We start from the raw sequence: 19,609 nt of genomic DNA, 5'->3' as shown, positions 1-19,609 counted from the left end.
CCAACAAGGGGGTGACATAGTGCGCGCTTTGCCAATCTGTAGCGTCAGATGGCATATCTGTGCAGTTACTGCATGGTGTCTCCCGTCTCTGTGATTTCAATTGCTGTTCCTATTCGGATGAGAGCAAAAAAAAAACGGAGAAAATAACAGGAGGACAGGGAACAAGTTGTTAGAGCGATTAATCCAGCAACAGAGACTGAGCAGGTTCGCGCCCTTACAGCGTGTCAGTCAGCAGCAGGGGCGAGTATTTTTTTTTTGACAAGACCCGGCTCCATTTCACCGCTCGCTCCGAACAGTTACAACAGAGCGAGACCGGGTTGGTTTTTTTTTTGCAGAAACGAGATTATGATCCGGGTTTGTTCATCATTTCGCATCAGTAGTTTTTTTTTCCTCCTCCGAGTCGCGGCGTCAGCAAAGCTGTGAGCTGGGAAAGAATTCACCTCACAACCATCGCCAGTGTCAAAGATAAAGAAGATGAGCCGCCGCTGCCAATCTTCTCACAAGTGAATTGTCCAGAAGCGTATCTTGTTAAAAAAAAAGACACGGTCCTTGTGCGGATAGTAACACAAACAAACAAACAAACAAACAGTAAAGAGTTTGCATCAGCCCTCTCCTCCCCTCCCCTTCCCCTTCCCCTCGCCGTCTTGGCGTGTCCTGTCCGTGCTGTGCGGATTGTGTGTGTGTAGGTTGGCACAGTGATGGTGTGCAGCAGCAGGAGGAGGAGGAGGAGGAGGATCGCCAGCTGCCTGCCCTAGCGCGGCGGACGCTCGGTGCTGCTGGAGCAGAGACAAGTCGCGACACTCAGAGCGCGCCCACACCAGCCAGGTGTTCCCGAGCCCCGGCAATCAAAGGGGCCGCAGCGAACCGGCGGGAAACGTGGAGAGAGAGAGAGAGAGAGACCCGACACCTCCTACCCCACTGGTAACCATGGCTTGCTGCAGCGGGAGGTGCACCCTCATATTCATCTCCAGCCTACAGCTGGTAAGTGAAATTAGAAACTTTTTTTTTTTAAAAATGTATTTTAAACATTTAAAGGGAAAGTCCGTGCTTCTATATTCTTACAATGTTTCTTTGTTTCTGGCTCCAGCAACTGGATGAAATGAATACTGGAAACTTTACATCTTCTTCCATTTTAAGTGTTTTTTTGTGAATTAATTGCGAACTAATGTTTTGTTTTGTCAATATGTCTATTTTGCATGCTTTAGATGCGCCTTCTTAGTGAATATCGCTGCTATTTGTAATTGCACTTAAATACACTCAAACCAGTTACAGACAACTCTGAAATTTACCTTTGTTCAAATAGTCATATATCTGAAGTGAGGTTCTCCTAATATATAGTGCATCAAGTATACATATAAAATGTTGAGGATACGTGACTGCTAATTTTATTATGCACCTCGATTTTGCATTTATCAATATAATGGTTTAAGTTAGGTCATTTAGTAGGTCACTTTTTGGGTGTCAAAGTGTTGAGTTGCATTGTGGTTAAAATGCCAGTAGACAGGTGGCGAGATAAATTTTGGAGCGCTGTTAGCCACACGGTATGACAGTTGCTTTTACAGCTGTTTCGCACGTTTATTCAGCTTTTATCCTGGCACAATAATAATATCTACAGTGTACAAGGTGAACGGGAGCTCCAATGTACGCTTTCACTTCTGCTGTGTGATTTACTGTTAACTCCGACAACAGAGTTGTAGTGGTCTACTGTTTTGTAATTGAGTGCTGCAGTGGTCAAGGTGTGCACTGGTAGCTATTCTTTTGAATGCTACCTCTTCAATGGATAAAAATAATAATGCGTTAAATTGCGAGTTCACCCTGTTTCTTCCTTCCTACATTTATTATATAATCTATTATCTTCATGGAAGCCAGATGTGCGTGACACTAGAAAGTTTTAATAGTGTTTTGAATTCATTTTCTTGTAGCTGCCTGTTAAAAGGGAAGATAATTTCACGTTAGTCGGGACACACGCATGACGAATGATATTGCTGATCAGCAGTTGTCAGGATGAGTTTTGTTTGCCCAAGGGAACCTGAATTGTCAAAAGGACTTGGGGTTATAAGTCTCTGTCCAAATCGTTGTAAATCTAGATCTAAGTAGACTACCAGCAGTACAATTTTATTTCAAGCTGTCATTTGCTCACTGAACCAAAATGATGTGTCTAACTGGGCCTTGTTTCCTTGGCAAAAGTTATTGGAATGATGTCCTCTACATTTAAAAACAGTAGAAGCAGTATTCATTTTGGGCCACAGGGTGCCATTTCTGTCTTAAGCCCCCCTCTTCACTTGCACAGTCTCTATGTAATCGGAACATACTCGACAAATGAGTGTTATTAATTCCATGGTTAAAATGTATTAAACCAGCCTGTGTTGTACAAAGAAGGCTGTATGAACAATTGTAGCAGCTCATACAAGTGGCAACGTGCAGCCAGTTCCTGTCAGATTTTATTGCTCATAATATCATATCTTGTAACTATACAACATTTCTTTGATGTTATTTCTCACTGTGGATTGAGATTTGGTCACTGTTCAGCTGTTGTGATTTATTGCAGATGTGTTCCAACACTAGGTGTTTAGTTCATTGTATCAATCTTTGCAATGTTTCTGTTGCAGAACATTTACAGCATTGCACTGAAACCAAGTTAGAACCAAATTGGTTATATATTTTCCCAGTTCATTAATACTAAGACCATTTTATTCTAATTTCTGTTTGATAATTGGTCACACTATGGTTGTTTGTTATTTTCAATGCACATTTGTCATGATTTTACCTGCAAAAGTTGAAATTAAACAGTCTCAAAGCTGAGTGACACGAGGATGATGAAATTTGAAGTTAACTAACTCCTTACTAGATGTATTTTTTTGATTTCTGGCAAGTTTTTGAAAAAAAGTGTACATTCTGTAGCTGCAATGGCAAACAAACTGCCAGCTGGTGGGCAAAAAATGTGGTGTTCCAGGGCAGTTCTATTGTTGATATTCTTGATATCAGCATACAAATCCACAATTGCCTTCTGTCAAGTATTTTGTCAGTATAATATATGGACTTTTACACATCATGTGGATTTTGTTTCCTTGCAGGCACAACCTGTGTATTATCTCAATGGGCTGTTAATAGTAAGTTGGTACAATGTTATGAACTGATGAATAGAGTATCAAAAGCAAAATACTGCGGATGCTGGAAGTCTGAAATAAAAACAGAAAATGCTGGAAAAGCTCAGCAAGCGAGGCAGCATCCATGGAGAAAGAAACAGAGTTATCATTTCAGGTTGAAGACTTTTCATCAGAACTGGAAGATGTTAAAGAGTTAAAGTTTTTAAGCAAGTATGGACCTGGGGAGAGGGAGGGAGGGGAGGGGAGGGAAGAACAAAAGGGAAGGTCTGTGATAGGGTAGAGGACAAGAGTGATTAAATGGCAAAAGGGATGATGTTGCAAGGCAAGGAGGGTGATAATGGGACAAAAGATCGGTCTAGAGGAGCTGTAAATGGCAACAGCAGAACCATAACCAGCAGCTGCGGTCCAACAAAAAATAGATAAATAAATAAATGCGACCAGTGGTTATGGTCTGAAGTTATTGAAATCGATGTTGAGTCCGGAAGGTTGTAAAGTGCCTAAACGAAAGATGAGGTTCTGTTCCTCGAGCTTACGTTGAGCTTTTTAAAAATTCATTTATGGGATGTGGGTGTCACTGGCAAGGCCAGCATTTATTGGCCATCCCTAATTGCCCTTGAGAAGGAGGTGGTGAGCCACCTTCTTGAACCGCTGCAGTCCGTGTGGTGACGGTTCTCCCACAGTGCTGTTAGGAAGGGAGTTCCAGGATTTTGATCCAGCGACGATGAAGGAACGGCGATATATTTCCAAGTTGGGATGGTGTGTGACTTGCAGGGGAACGTGCAGGTGGTGGTGTTCCCATGCGTCTGCTGACCTTGTCCTTCTAGGTGGTAGAAATCACAGGTTTGGGTGTTGCCGTCAAAGAAGCCTTGGCGTGTTGCTGCAGTGTACCTTGTAGGTGGTACACACTGCAGCCATGGTGCGCCGGTGGTGAAGGGAGTGAATGTTTAAGGTGGTGGATGAGATGGCAATCAAGCAGGCTGCTTTATCCTGGATGGTTTCGAGTTTCTTGAGTATTGTTGGAGCTGCACTCATCCAGGCAAGTGGAGAGTATTTCATCACACTCCTGATTTGTGCCTTGTAGATGGTGGAAAGGCTTTGGGGAGTCAGGAGGTGAGTCACTTGCTGCAGAATACCCAGCCTCTGACCTGCTCTTGTAGCCACAGTATTTACCGGTTGGTCCAGTTAAGTTTCTGGTCAATTGGAACAGTTTAAGAAGCCAAGGACGGAGAGGTCAGAGTGGGATGGGGAATTAAAATGGCAAGCGACCGCAGGTCAGGGTCATGCTTGCGGACTGAGTGGAGGTGTTCAGCAAAGGGATCACCCAATCTGTGTCTTGTCTCACCAGTGTAGAGGAGACCACATTGTGAGCAATGAACACAGTATACTAAATTGAAAGAAGTACAAGTAAACCGCTGTTTCACCTGGTGGGAGTGTTTGGGGCCCTGGATGGTGGTAAGGGAGGAAGTGAAAGGGCAGGCGTTGCATCTCCTGCGCTTGCATGGGAAGGTGTCATGGGGAGGAGAGCGGGTGTTGGGGGTGATGAAAGAGTGGACCAGGGTGCCGCAGAGGGAGCGGTCCCTTCAGATTGCTGAAAGGAGAGGGGAGGAGAAGATGTGTTTGATGGTGGGATCGTGCTGGAGGTGGCGGAAATGGCTGAGGATGATATGTTGAACGTGGAGGCTGGTGGGTTGGAAGGTGAGGACAAGGGGGACCCTATCATGGTTCTGGGAGGGAGGGGAAAGGGGTGTGGGCAGAAATGCGGGAAATAGGACGGACACGGTTGAGAGCCCTGTCAACTACAGTGGAGGAGAATCCTCGGTTGAGGAAAAAGGAAGATATATCGGAAGCACTGATGTGGAAGGTGGCATCGTCAGAACAGATACGACAGAGATGGAAAAACTGGGAGGAGGGAATAGAGTCCTTCTCCCATTACCACCCTCCTTGCCTTGCACCATCATCCCTTTCCTCATTTAATCACTCTTGCCCTCCCTTTCACAGACCTTCCCTTTTTTTCTTTCCTCCCTTCCTTTCCCTCCCCCCTCTCCCTGGCTCTGAACTTGCTTAAAAACTTTAACTCTTTAACATCTTCCGGTTCTGACGAAAGATCTTCAACCTGAAACATTAATTTTCTTTCTCCACAGATGCTGCCCCACTTGCTGAGCTTTTCCAGCATTGTCTGTTTTTATTATGAATAGAGTACTTCTTTGTATGGATACATTTTAACAATGATTATAAATTCTTGTAGTTGTAAAGGGCACGTTATATAAAGATTTTATCTGAAAGACTTAACAAGGTAGGTGCACCTTTAATATAATAAGACAGAAGTTACAGTGGAGCATGCAGCTTCTTGCAGCTGCCAGGTGAGTTGTGTAAGGCTGCACGCTGTAAGGAGCTTGTACTCTACAGTGAGTAGGAACAATTAATATGGAGTTTAGACTGTTGGAATTGCAAATGATCTTTGTGGCCTGCTCGACTGCCATTCAGAATGGCTGAATGTGGGCTTGACCAAAATATGTGTAGAAAGTTACCCATCTGGTAGTAGCCCCTTCAGCAACCATCTGGTAAGGAAGAATGAAACTTGTGGAGTATCTGTGGGGTGTGTTATGTACAATATATATTCCTGAGTTTACCCTCAAATATTTTGCTGCAGCTGATGGTGTTGACAGTAAGTCTTTGTATCTCATGCCATTCCTTCTCCATTAACTTTATGCCTATATCTTGTTGCTATGCTCTCTTTGGGTTTTCAATAGTTCTTTTCCCATGAAGACATTTTTAAGTGTTTATAGAATATTGTTGAGTCTTCAGGATTGTGCCTAGTCTGCAGGTAGCAATGCAGATCTGCTAGAATTGCATAATCTGGTTATTGTGGAGGATTTGGCCTAATATATTAACCACATTAACATGCTAGGGTGAAATCACTTGAGTTCAGTTTCCTATTGTACTAGATTGAATTAAAATCTGATAGTCGCAGAGGGATTTTCAGGTAGGCGCAAGCTGCATCTAGGCTGAGAGACTCAGTGGCTCTGTCAGCCTTTCCTGGGGGTTTATGAAAGATATTTGGGTTGGTAGGGAGGTCCAGCCTTGTGCTTTGTGACGAGGTCAGGGACTAGAATGTGATTTCTTGCATTTGGGAGATGAGCCTCGCTTCTTGTTTTGGAAGTGAAAACACTTTCAGCTCTTGACAACACAGAAGAACTAAGAGATGCTACTGTTCAAGTCCAACCATAGTTGTATCACATATTTGGGCATTCGATGCAAAATGTTTTAAAGCACTTTACACAATAACAAGGATTGACTAGGAGGCATCAATAATTGTAGAAATATCTCCCTTTATAACATTTACAATTATGTAACAATTCAATAGAATGCTTATCACCTATAAGGAAATGTTAATGTTGGAATAATACTTACCTACTTCCTGACCTGCCACTTCTTCACTCCATACCTCTTCATCTGAGTAAAGGTTGTTGATGAGTTGAGATGCTTTTTGATTCTCTCCAGAAACTTTTTAAGCTTTTGTTCCCCTCCATATGACAAGCCTTTTTGATTATCCCCATCCCCTTAAATTTGACTTTAAAATTTCCTCATCTACCAATGGCATCATTCTTTGATTCACCGAGGTTGCATTTGGAGTGTAAATAATTATGCAAATAAAGTTAGACAGAAAATTCAGTGCTATTAGCACAGGATTCAGGCAAACTAAATTAGAACTTGTTTACACCTGAAGACAGAAATCACCTCCAGTCTTTCATGTAGAATTTTTTTTTCCTGCCAGATATCTTTTATTGATTCAGTCACAAAAATACAATGCAGGCATTTCACCTTGAATAATATGTCATTAACAGACAAATGTGAAAGAAATAGCCGTTAAATAACTCAAAAATACTCACAATGTTTGTGAGGAGGGTTTTCAGCACTATCCCATCGGTCAGTGCTGCAGAATATCTGCAAGAATGTGCAGCCAAGTTTTGGTCACAGCTAACCTTTACCATCCATGCACGTGTGCAAGCTCTATGCTGTGAAGTAGCCGCTGATGTGCAGTAATTGTTACTGTGAATGACTATTGGTAACTAATTGTCCCTGGCTAGTTTTATGACAAAATATTAAATAAGTTAGTGGGTTTAAAAAGAATTTAGAGCTGGCAGTGTTGGAGACTGTCACTGGTGGCTAGCTTGACAGAGTGCCATGGTATGGGATTCTGTGGCTTTTTCCATGAATAGGATCCAGACATGAAGGGGTAGAAGTTGGTATGCATCTTGCCCAATTCAACATGCAAATGATATGTATGAAGTCATTTTCCAACTTTGGGCTTCCCATGTGGGAGCCTCACTTGCCGACAGTGCATATTGGAAATTTGGGCACATGTTGCACATAATTTTCTGATGATTACTTTAAATGGTCAGAAAATCATGCATAGTTTACGCTTAAATTTCTGATATGTGCTACTGGCGGGTAAGCCTCCCCACAAAGTTGAAAAATGGCCCCATAAAATTTACTTTTAGTGCATAAAAATCCAAATTGCATGCCAGAAACCACATGTAAAATGTTTACTAGAAGCCAGGAAATGTGGGAGAAGTGGTAAAAGGATTAACTTATTTTAATACAGTATAATTTTTAATGAATAAGTCTTTCAAAACCAATATGATTGTCCTTTTGTTTTTAATTGGAATTTTCAGATTCCGAATCATGTCACTGCAGTATATAACCATTGTTTGTTCAATTAGGATTCACCTGGTAACCGTAATAAAGTCTCATTGAAATCTCAAAGTTAACAAGTTACACTCCCACCAGCCCTACAGAAGCTGCAGGACCGTGAGAAGGTTTTTTGTCAACTGACATGTTACATTCAGAGGAAATGGTTGAAAGTGCGATGTCAATAACAACCGATAACTTGTAGGAAATTAGAACAATTTTAACTTGAAAGAACATCATTGGTGGAAATGTATATTATAGACCCGGTAAAGTCATTGATTTACATTGCAGATAAATTCCTTTATTTTTATAATATGCCTGATGAGGGGATAAGCTGTGATGGCAGAGGAGACTGCTGAACATTTTTGCTTTAGCGTGCCAATACCTTTCTCGACTCTCATTTCCTTGTTATTCTAAATAAAGATAACATAGAGTATGTTCCCATTCCGTCTGTAAAATGATCAAGTATGATGTAATCAATGCCAGGTAGCAAACACGCTATTTGAGGATGCCACAACCTGACGTCAGTGGAGTGTGTCCTTTGAATGAAATTCTGACATCTGGGCTCTATGGAGGATTTCCCTTCGAAGGATTGGGGCACATGTGGAGCATACAATAGAGTAAGGACTTTGCATTCTTTAAGTTTTATATATTTCGTTTTTTTTGTTGTCAAGGTAAGGGAATGTGGTGTGCAGAATACCTTTTTGCTCTAGACACCCAGTGTTGGCGTCAAGCAATTCCTGATCATTAATGGCACAACCAATCATGATAAAAGCTCCCTGTACTCTCCCCCAACAATATGCCTCAACTGAGAAGAGCACCAAACATTGCACCAGTATAAATTTTCCCATTTCCACACTAACACCTTTATGGCCTCTTGCAATAAGATTACAAATTGAGCGGTAGAACCATGGAAGTTTATGGCAGTGGTCTTCTACAGTAAGGCTGCCAATTAAGGGTTGCAAACATAGGAATTTACAGCAGAGAAGGAGGCCATTCAGCCTGTCTTGTCTGTGCCAGCTTTTAGCTGGAGTAATCAAACTGCCTTGTTCCCTTCCCACAACCTTGCATCTTCCTTTGCTTCAAATGCCTATCCACTTTTCGCCTAAAGAATGCAATGGCCTATGCCTCAACTACCAACTGTGGCAAAGTATTCTGTGCTCTAACAACACTCTCCACAAATAAATTTCAGCTATTCTTTCTCCTTACACTCTTAAGGATAATTTTAATTTGACAACCATTGATCACTGCCTCCCTAGCCAGAGGAAATAACCTTCCATGTTCACCCTATCAAAACAACAATTTGCATTTATATACTGCCTTTAACATAGGCAAATATTCCAAGGCCCTTCAAAGGAGCATAATCAGTGTGGAAGGTGGGAAGCTGGCCAGGAGAGTATTGTAAAAGGAGAGTCCGAGAGCGGGAGGAGAGTCCGAGAGGTGAGTGCAGTGTAAAAGGAGAGTCAGAGAGGTGAGCGCGGTGTAAAAGGATAGTTCCCAGAGCGGGAAGAGAGTCCGAGAGGTGAACGCATTGTAAATCTAAGGCAAGTCATGGCAGCAGAGCTCGCACCCGTGATATGCTCCTCCTGCACTATGTGGGAAGTCATAAACATTACAGGTATCCCTGGCGACCATGTGTGCAGGGAGTGTGTCCACCAGCAGCTACTGGCTAACTGTATTTTGGAGCTGGAGCTGCGGATGGATTCAGTGTGGAGCATCCGCGACGCTGAGATTATCGTGGATAGCACGTAAAGTGAGGTGGTCACACCGCAGGTAAAGATTACGCAGGCAGAAAGGAAATGGGTGACCGCCAGGCAGAGTAAAAGGACTAGGCAGGTAGAGCAGGAGACCCCTGGGGCCATCTCGCTTTCAAACAGATATATCGCTTTGGATACTGTTGGGGGAGAAGGCTTATCGGGGGAAAGCAGCAAGAGCCAAGTTCGGGGCACCACGGGTGGCTCTGCTGCACAGGAGGGGAGGAATAAGAGTGGCAGGGCTATATTGATAGGGGATTCAATTGTAAGGGGGACGATAGGCGTTTCTGCGGCCGCAAACGTGACTCCAGGGTGGTATGTTGCCTCCCTGGTGCTAGGGTCAAGGATGTCACGGAGCGGCTGCAGGGCATTCTGGAGGGGGAGGGTGAACAGCCAGGAGCCGTGGTCCATATCGGTACCAACGACATAGTTTTAAAAAAAGGGATGAAGTCTTGCAAAGTGAATTTAAGGAGTTAGGAGATAAATTAAAAAGCAGCAAAGGTAGTGATCTCAGGATTACTACCAGTGCTACGTGCTAGTGAGTATAGGAACAGGAGAATAGATCAGATGAATGCTTGGCTGCAGGGATGGTGTAGGATGGAGGGATTTAGATTCCTGGGACATTGGGACCGGTTCTAGGGAAGGTGGGACCTGTACAAGTGGGACGGGTTACACCTGAGCAGGAACAGGACCGATGTCCTCACGGGGGTGTTTGCTAGTGCTGTTGGGGAAGGTTTAAACTAGCAGGGGGATGGGAACCTGAGCAGGGAGACAGAGGAGGGGGAAACAAGGATAGAAACAAAAGACAGAAAGGGAAGAAGCAATAGTGGAAGGCAGAGAAAACAAGGGCAAAAAACAAATAGGGCCACAGTGCAAAATAAAACTACGATGACTAGCAATCTTAAAAAGACAAGTCTAAAGGCATTGTGTCTTAATGCGCGGAGCATTCGCAATAAGCTAGATGAATTAACAGCGCAGATAGATATTAACGGTTATGATATAGTTGCGATTACGGAGACATGGCTGCAGGGTGACCAAGGATGGGAACTGAACATCCACGGGTATTCAATATTTAGGAAGGGCAGGCAAAAAGGGAAAGGAGGTGGGGTAGCGTTGTTAGTAAAGGAGGAAATCAATGCAATAGTGAGGAAGGATATTGGCTCGGAAAATCACGATGTAGAATCTGTATGGGTGGAGCTAAGAAACACCAAGGGGCAGAAAACGTTGGTGGGGGTTGTCTATAGACCCCCAAACAGTAGTGATGTAGGGGAGGGCATTAAACAGGAAATTAGAGACGCATGCAAGAAGGGTACAACTATAATCATGGGTGACTTTAATCTACATATCGATTGGTCAAACCAAATTAGCAATAATACTGTGGGGGAGGAATTCCTGGAGTGTGTACGTGATGGTTTTCTAGACCAATACGTTGAGGAACCAACAAGAGAACAGGCGATCATAGACAGGGTATTGTGCAATGAGAAAGGATTAATTAACAATCTTGTTGTGCGGGGTCCCTTAGGGAAGAGTGACCATAACATGATAGAATTCCTCATTAAGATGGAGAGTGAAGTAGTTGAATCTGAAACTAGGGTCCTGAATCTAAATAAAGGAAATTACGAAAGTATGAGATGCGAATTGGCTATGATAGATTGGGGAATTTTACTAAAAGGGATGATGGTGGATGGACAATGACTAATACTTAAAGAACGTGTGCAGGAATTACAACAATTATTCATTCCTGTCTGGTGCAAAAATAAAACAGGAAGGGTGGCTCAACCATGGCTTACAAAAGAAATTAGGGATAATATTAGATCCAAAGAGGAGACATATAAAATTGCCAGAAAAAGCGGCAAGCCTGAGGATTGGGAGCAGTTCAGAATTCAGCAAAGGAGGACAAAGAGATTGATTAATAGGGGAAAAATAGAGTATGAGAGTAAACTAGCAGTGAAGACAAATGTAGGTCCCTTACAGTCAGAAATGTGGGAAATTATAACGGGGAACAAAGAAATGGCTGAACAATTAAACACATACTTTGGTTCTGTCTTCACAAATAACCTGTCAGAAATGTTAGGGAACCAAGGGTCTAGTGAGAGGGAGGAGCTGAAGGAAACCAGTATTAGTAAAAAAAAAAGTAGTGCTAGGGAAATTAATGAGGCTAAAGGCTGACAAATCCCCAGGGCCTGATAATCTGTATACCAGAGTACTAAAGGAAGTGGCCCTGGAAATAGTGGATGCATTGGTGATCATCTTCCAAAATTCTATAGACTCTGGAACAGTTCCTACAGATTGGAGGGTGGCAAATGTAACCCCACTATTTAAAAAAAGGAGGGAGGGAAAAAGTAGGGAATTACAGACCAGTTAGCCCAACATCAGTAGTGGGGAAAATGCTAGAGTTTATAAAAGATGTGATAACAGAACACTTGGAAGGCATTAACGGGATTGGACCAAGTCAGCATGGGTTTATGAAAGGGAAGTCATGCTTAACAAATCCATTGGAGTTTTTTGAAGATGTAACTAGTAGAATAGATAGGGGCGAACCAGTGGATGTAGTGTATTTGGATTTTCAGAAGGCTTTTGATAAGGTCCCACACAAGAGGTTAGTGTGCAAAATTAAAGCACGTGGGATTGGGGGGAATATACTGGCATGGATTGAGAATTGGTTGACAGACAGGAAACAGAGAGTAGGAATAAATGGGTCTTTTTCCAGGTGGCAGGCAGTGACTAGTGGGGTACCACAGGGATCAGTGCTTGGGCCCCAGCTATTCACAATATATATCAATGATTTGGATGTGGGAACTAAATGTAACATTTCCAAGTTTGTAGATAACACAAAGCTGGGGTGGAATGTGAGCTGTGAGGAGGATGCAAAGAGGCTCCAATGTGATTTAGACAAGTTGGGTGAGTGGGCAAGAACATGGCAGATGCAGTATAATGAGGATAAATGTGAGGTTATCCACTTTGGTTGTAAAAACAGAAAGGCAGATTATTATCTGAATGGTGATAGATTGGGAAAAGGGGAGGTGCAACCAGACCTGGGTGTCCTTGTACACCAGTTGCTGAAAGCGAGCATTCAGGTGCAGCAAGCAGTTGGGAAGGCGAATGGTATGTTGGCCTTCATTGCAAGAGGATTTGAGTACAGGAACAGGGATTTCATACTGCAGTTGTACGGGGGCCTTGGTGAGACCACATCTGGAGAATTGTGTGCAGATTTGGTCTCCTTATCTGAGGAAGGATGTCCTTGCCATGGAGGGAGTGCAATGAAGGTTTACCAGACTGTTTCCTGGGATGGCAGAACTGACGTATGAGGAGAGATTGGGTCGACTAGGCCTAAATTCACTCGAGTATAGAAGAATGAGAGGTGATCTCATCGAAACATATAAAATTCTAAAAGGACTAGACAGAATAGATGCAGGGAGGATGTTCCCGATAGCTGGGGAGTCCAGAACCAGGGGTCACAGTCTCAGGATACGGGGTATGCCATTTAGAACCGAGATGAGGAGAAATTTCTTCACTCAGAGGGTGGTGAACCTGTGGAATTCTCTACCACAGAAGGCAGTGGAGGCCAAGTGATTAGATGTATTCAAGGAGATAGATATATTTCTTAATGCTAAAGGGATCAAGGGATATGGGGAAAAAGCGGGAACAGGATACTGAATTAGACAATCAGCCATGATCATTTTGAATGGTGGAGCAGGCCCGAAGGGCCGAATGGCCTACACTTGCTCCTATTTTTTATGTTTCTATGTTTCTATGGAATAGTTGGGTCTGGAGGTAATAAAAGCCAAAATTCTGATTGGCCCCACTCTGCTAATAGAGGTGAGCTGGAACTGGATTTCATTGTGCCCATGGATGAAGAACCAGACACCATCCCAAATTGTGGTGAGAGTGTCAGCTGCATAGTCAAAGCAGGTCAACAGCGCCTGAAAAATTGTGTGAATGGAACCCACCCATATCTGCCAGCAGAGTGCGGTGTCGATGAGAGCTACCCTTCCGTGGCTAAAAGTTAAATATATCTAAAAGCTCTTCAATCAATCTCCTGGATCTCAGCCAGCCATCAGCTGGTGAGAGTTCGACTGAAGCCTTCTGAGTGGAATTACTGAGGTAGCTGGGAACTCCCCCAGATATTCCCCTTCCGCCCACAGCCATATTGGAATATGGCTGGAGCTAAAAAACAGTAAGGAATCTTGGCGGAACCACAGTCTGATCTGAATTCTGGCCGCAGGCGGGCCATTCGACCTTCCTCCCTCCATGGGCATGACTGGAATTTCAGGCTTAAAATACCAATGGAAATCTTCAGGGATACATTTCCGATAACACTGCACATAATGATCATTGTAATTCTTGCTCCCTGGTGGTAATTTGTGTTAAAAAAAAAGGTGTCAGCCGTGGCTCAGTGTTAGCACTCTCGCCTCTAAATCATGAAGGTTCTGGGTTCAAAATCTCACTCCAGGGACTTGAGCTCAAAATCCAGACAGACACTCCAGTGCAGAACTGACAGAGTGCTGCATTGTTGGAGGTGCCATCTTTCAGATGAGACATTAAACTGAGGCCCCATCTGCCATCGCAGATGGATGTGAAAGATTCCATGGTGCTTTGAAGAAGAGCAGGGGGGTTCTCCCCGGTGTCCTGGCTGATATTTTTCCCTCAACCAACATCACTAAAACAGATTATCTGGTCCTTGCTGTGCACAAATTAGCTGCCATAAAGCACTTTGGGAGGTTCTGAGGTCGTGAAAGGCGCTATATAAATGCAAGTCTTTCATTTTTATTTAATTGTGTAAAGTTTTTGCTATGCGCCTGTTTCCCTAACAATTAGATTGGAACTGTTAAAGTTATTTCATATAAATTCCTTAAAATTGTAGAGAGAGAAGAATTTCATCACATTAGCCCAGGTCCTACAAATGAAGGAGTTATCCACAATCTTCCATATTCTTTAGACTTAAAACTATCTCGGGGAGCCAATGTGGATCTTCCACTGAAGCCATTGTCACCTTTCTAGTAAATGAAAGTTTCAATTCAATATATTGGTTCATGAAAGCTGTCAATCTCAGTGATGCATCGTTTTTTCTTTTTACCGTACTTGCAATTTTTGCATTACTGTAATAAATTGCATTTAGTTGCATAGGTCAGATACCTCCTTTTTTGCTAGTTTTGACATCTGGAAAAATACATTAAAAGTGACCTGATCTAGGACCAGATTAATCTTTCAAGCCTTGAGACTCAATTAACTGAAAAATTAATCTCACGTATGTCATGGATGGTAGGGATTGCAGAAGTTGAATAAAAAATGGTAAGTCTGAAAAAAGAACAGTTTCTACTTAAAACTTTTTCAAAAGTATTGGAAAAGAGCTGGAGGGCAAATTTCAAAATCTTTACTGAGGTTAAATTTATATTGTTTTCTTAAAAATAAAGGAGCTATGTGTTTGTGTGTGTGTGAAAAGGAGAGAGAGAGAGAAAGAGAAAATGTTTTGTATTCTGCAAACATTAGAAAAGGGAGAGAGGGAGACTGGCCATTTCCCTGGGGGTTCCAACTGGTCTCCGGTCAGAATTGCAGCAGGAGCTGAGAAGAACCTGACCTGGAATGCATTCCTTGAAACAGTGGTAGAAGCAGATTGAATAGCAACTTTCAAAAGGGAATTGGATAAATACTTGAAGGGGAAAAAATTGCATGGCTATGTGGAAAGAGCAGGGAAGTGGGACTAATTTGATAGCTCTTTCAAAGAGCTGGCACAGGCACAATGGGGCGAATGACCTTCTGTTCTGTATGATTCTATGATTCTAGCAACTCCCTATGTATTTAAATGCAATTTTGAAAATGTTATGTATATTTTACATTGATTCATTTTGACTGCCATTTTTTTTCTAAACGTTTACAATTATATAAAAACTTAAAATGTAATCACCGCCCAAAATCCTCTCTTTTTCCTACCCAACCTCAACTCCCATGCAGGCTCAGAGCATTGCCCCTATTACAGTCCTTGCCTCCAGCCATCTCTCTCAACAACACATTTTCATCTACCTACCAAACTTCAGGCAACAGAGGCCACTAGTGACAACTCCAGGACCACAATCCTGTAAATACAAGTAGGTCACATTCACGGATGCTAGATGCAAATTATCAATAGTATTTATACTTAGATTTTTAAAAATTTATTATCCCCAAAAAACCACTAACAATAGATAGTACACATTTAATTTCTCATTCATTATTAAAATGCATATCAAGTAAATCTAATTGCTTAAAGCAATAATCTTAAAATGTACTAAAATCTTCAGCTCTCAATTATGTTTTAGTTTATTGTGGAATACTGTAATAGAACCTATGAAAGAACACCTGTTTAGCTGAAAATTGTAATTGACCTTCAGCGAAAGACTACCTGCTGAACATGACCCCACCCAGGATCCATATATAATTAAAAACTGCACAAAGGTATAACTGAGAGCAGGAATGCAAGGTATAGGTGGGAGTAGGAGCACAACTTCGCATAGGATCACTCTGTGACATAATGAGTCAGAGCTCCAATGTACAGTGCCACGCTTCAACTGATAAATGTACCACCTATGGTTCACATATCTTATAATTGACCTTCCTCTGTCTCAGCCAGACATTTCACGGAGCTGCTGCATATACACATTTGTCTGGTTGCAGTCTGTTTTCATCTCCACCAGCTGCCTGCTCACAGTCCCATTGGTATTGTTTTATAACTGCATGCTTTCAGTTACGAATGGCAAAGCAGTGGGATGAATTGTGCTGTCATTCATGCTGATTCACGCTGAAATTCAAACATAAATTGCCTCCACTGGAAGTCCTCTCTAAGTTCTGAAAAGTGTCAGAAATAGCAGGCATGTTCTGTAATTTCAGTAAATAGTAGCAGAAGTGTTGTTCCAACATTGTTTAGGAACAGATTGTAGAGTACATATAGTGGACAGAACACTGGGATCTTATATTATTTTTTATTCATTCTCAGGATGTGGGTGTCGCGAGCAAGTCTGGCATTTATTGCCCATTCTTAGGTTTTTTTAAAACTCTCTATTTACTCCTTAGAGTAATCAGTGGTATGGATCAACCAAACTTTTCTAACAATTGGTTTTATTAACATTGAAACACAACAGGTTTACAGATAAAGATGCTTACAACCTTAAGTCAGTAGTACAACTCGAAACTCAGAATGGTCAAATTCTTCTGCTTTGGGAGACTGAGAGGTTAATTTTCTGTTGATATCCCTCTTGGTGTTCTTCGGTGGACTGTCTCCTCCTTTCACTTTAGAATGGTTGCACTTATACCATTCTCGCTGGCATTCTCTCATTCTCATGGTACAAACAAGCTGATTCTACAGCACCTGATGTTTACAAGTTTCGCACAGACTTTCAAGGCCTAGGCAGGCAGCTATCTTATCTTTAACATCGCCCCTTATCTGCATGAAAGTACATTGTCTCAGTTAGCCTTCTAAACTGTCTGAAGCAATAATAATACCTTTTGAACTTGGTCAAACTTCCCAGAATGCGGTCTAAACAGTAACAGTCCAACTGTTCTGTGTTCCACCCTTTGTTGCACCAAACTCTGCTCCTTTAGCAAGTGAAAAATCCATATTGAGAAGTCCAAAATCCTTCTGTGCCCTGATAAGATGGTGATGGGTCTATTTCTTGAACCGCTAGTATCTGTCTGATACAACTGAGTGGCTTGCTAGATCACTTCAGAGGGCCATTAAGAGTCAACCTCATTGGTGCGGGACTGGACTCACATATAAGCCAGACCGGGTAAGCACAGCAGGTTTCCTTCCCTAAAAGACATTAGTGAACCAGTTGGGTTTTTGCAAAAATCTGACAACTCCATGGTAACTTTTTTCTGATACCAGCTTTTTATTTCCAGATGTTTTAAACAGAATTCAAATTCTCAAACTGCCATGGTGGGATTTGAACTCGCATTCTCTGGATTATATAACATGGAACTTCATTTCATATAATATCCCTCCAGAGAGGAACCTCCTTTTGTGAGTGAGCAGTTTCTTGGCAAAACAGGTGGCCTTAAAAAACAGGTTCCACTATAATTGATATTCATATAAATGAATAGAGTATACGGCCAGGCTAAAACTGTATAATACTCTGCTCAGACCCCACATTCAGTATGTGCTCATCAACAATTGAGCACATAATCCAGGTAACACTTTAGTGTTAGCTAGCATGGGGACCAGGAAGGGAAGTTGAGTGATTAGCAATTTAATGGAAATAGGGTCGAAGAAGCAAAAGGTGGGTCTTGTGGACAAGATGAGCTTGGAGAGGACATGGGTCAAATGGGAAAGACATTAGAGAGAGAAGAGGCACTCAGGGCTAAGGTAGGAGGGAATGCTGCATTTGCAAGAGGTGCCATCTTTCAGATGGAAATAAAGAAAAGTAGGGGAGTTCTTCCATTGCATTGCCCAACATTCATCCCTCAGCCAACACCACCAAAACAGATTGACTTTTCATCCTGGTTCAGCCTGACGGTGGTTGGGGAGGGGAATAGAATCATAGGTGAGGGTATAGAGTTTGTGGTGGGACGGAAGGGAATTGCTTGTGCTTTCTCAATATTTAGCTGGAGGAAATTGCAGCTCATTCAAGACTGGATGTCAAACAAGCAGCCTGACAGCGCAGAGGCAGCGGAGGGGTTGAGAGAGGTGGTGGACAGGTAGAGCTGGGTTTCACCAGTTTACAAATGGAAGATTATGCTATGCCTGAAGATGATGTTGCCAAGGGGCAACATATAATTAGGGAAGAGGAGAGGGGCAAAGATGAATCCTCTGGGGACCAATGAGGTGACAGTCGAGGAGCAGGAAGAGAAGTCATTGCTGGAGATGCTCTGGCTAAATTGGATAGGTAAGAATGAAACCAGGCGAGGGCAATCCTACTGAGTTGGACAACGAACTAGAGGTGTTGGAGAAAGATGCCTTTGTTGATTGTGTAAAAGACTGCAGAGAGGTCGAGGAGAATGAGGCGGGATAATGCACCATATTCGGTCACAGAGAATGTCAATCATAACTTTGGTTCAACTGTTTTTTTGCTGAGGGAGGTTAGAATTCAAATTGAGAATGTGCAGAGAGATGGGCACAGTTCTGGGAGGCAACAACATGTTTAAAAACTTTGGATAGAAAAAAGGAGGTTGGAGATGGGGTGGTAGTTTGCAAGAGCAAAGGGATTGGGGTGAGTTTCTTGAGGAGGGGAATGATGGTGACAGTTTAAAAGAGAGCGGGACAGTGACTGAGGAGAAGGAACCATTTACAGTGTTAGCTAGCATAGGAAGGGAAGTTGAGTGATTAGCAATTTAATGGAAATAGGGTCGAAGAAGCAAAAGGTGGACGAGATGAGCTTGGAGAGGACATGGGTCAGATGGGAAAGACATTAGAGAGAGAAGAGGCACTCAGGGCTAAGGTAGGAGGGTCTGGGGAGAGGTTTGGTTGGTGGGAAAAACAAAGAAAAGTACCTAAAATAAAAACAGAAAATGCTGGAAATACTCAACAGGTCAGGCAGCATCTGTGGAGAAAGAAACACAGGTAATGTTTCAGATTGTTATCAACCTGAAATGTTAACTCTGTTTCTTTCTCCACAGATGCAGCCTGACCTGCTGAGTATTTCGAGCATTTTCTGTTTTTATTTCAGATTTACAGCATCTGCAGTATTTTGCTTTTGAAAGAAAAGTACCTAGTTGCTGTGATCACCTTTCATCCCTGTTATCTGTAAAATATGAAGATAGTAGAATATGAAATTTCTTCAAGGAGTTGATGATCAATATTTATAAAGGCTGTAGGTGGCTGAGGTCCATGTGAAACATTTGCTTTGGTATTATTAAATCATTCAATTTTAATGTTATATATGTAAGAGAAGGGTGTTACTCTTTTTCACTAAGCTTTTAAAAATAAAATAAGTTGGAGAAAATCTTCAAATTCATTGAATAGCAATGTGACCTGCATAATTAAATCTTTTTCTGTTGGCTTTGGTTAGAAGCTAGCATTAAACTTAATACAATGGATATTTCTGCCTATCAAATGACCAGGTGTTTTGATATGAGGTAGAAAGCATG

General features: G+C 42.2%; 1 protein-coding gene across 1 annotated transcript in view; it reads left to right on the top strand.

Moving 5' to 3' along the window:
* The first annotated feature begins 300 nt into the window (after positions 1 to 300).
* Positions 301 to 19,609, top strand: part of nkain2 (sodium/potassium transporting ATPase interacting 2) — a 504,953-nt gene continuing 485,644 nt past the window's right edge. The window contains exon 1 of the mRNA XM_067983806.1: positions 301 to 981. Coding sequence (XP_067839907.1) covers positions 928 to 981 — 54 coding nt within the window. The 5' untranslated portion in view covers positions 301 to 927. The remainder of the gene's footprint in view (positions 982 to 19,609) is intronic.

The sequence above is a fragment of the Heptranchias perlo genome, chromosome 5, assembly GCF_035084215.1.
Source record: "Heptranchias perlo isolate sHepPer1 chromosome 5, sHepPer1.hap1, whole genome shotgun sequence".
In the NCBI taxonomy this organism is placed as follows: Eukaryota; Metazoa; Chordata; class Chondrichthyes; order Hexanchiformes; family Hexanchidae; genus Heptranchias; species Heptranchias perlo.
The sequence above is the reverse complement of the archived record's forward strand: the minus strand, read 5'-3'. Positions and strand labels throughout refer to the sequence as shown.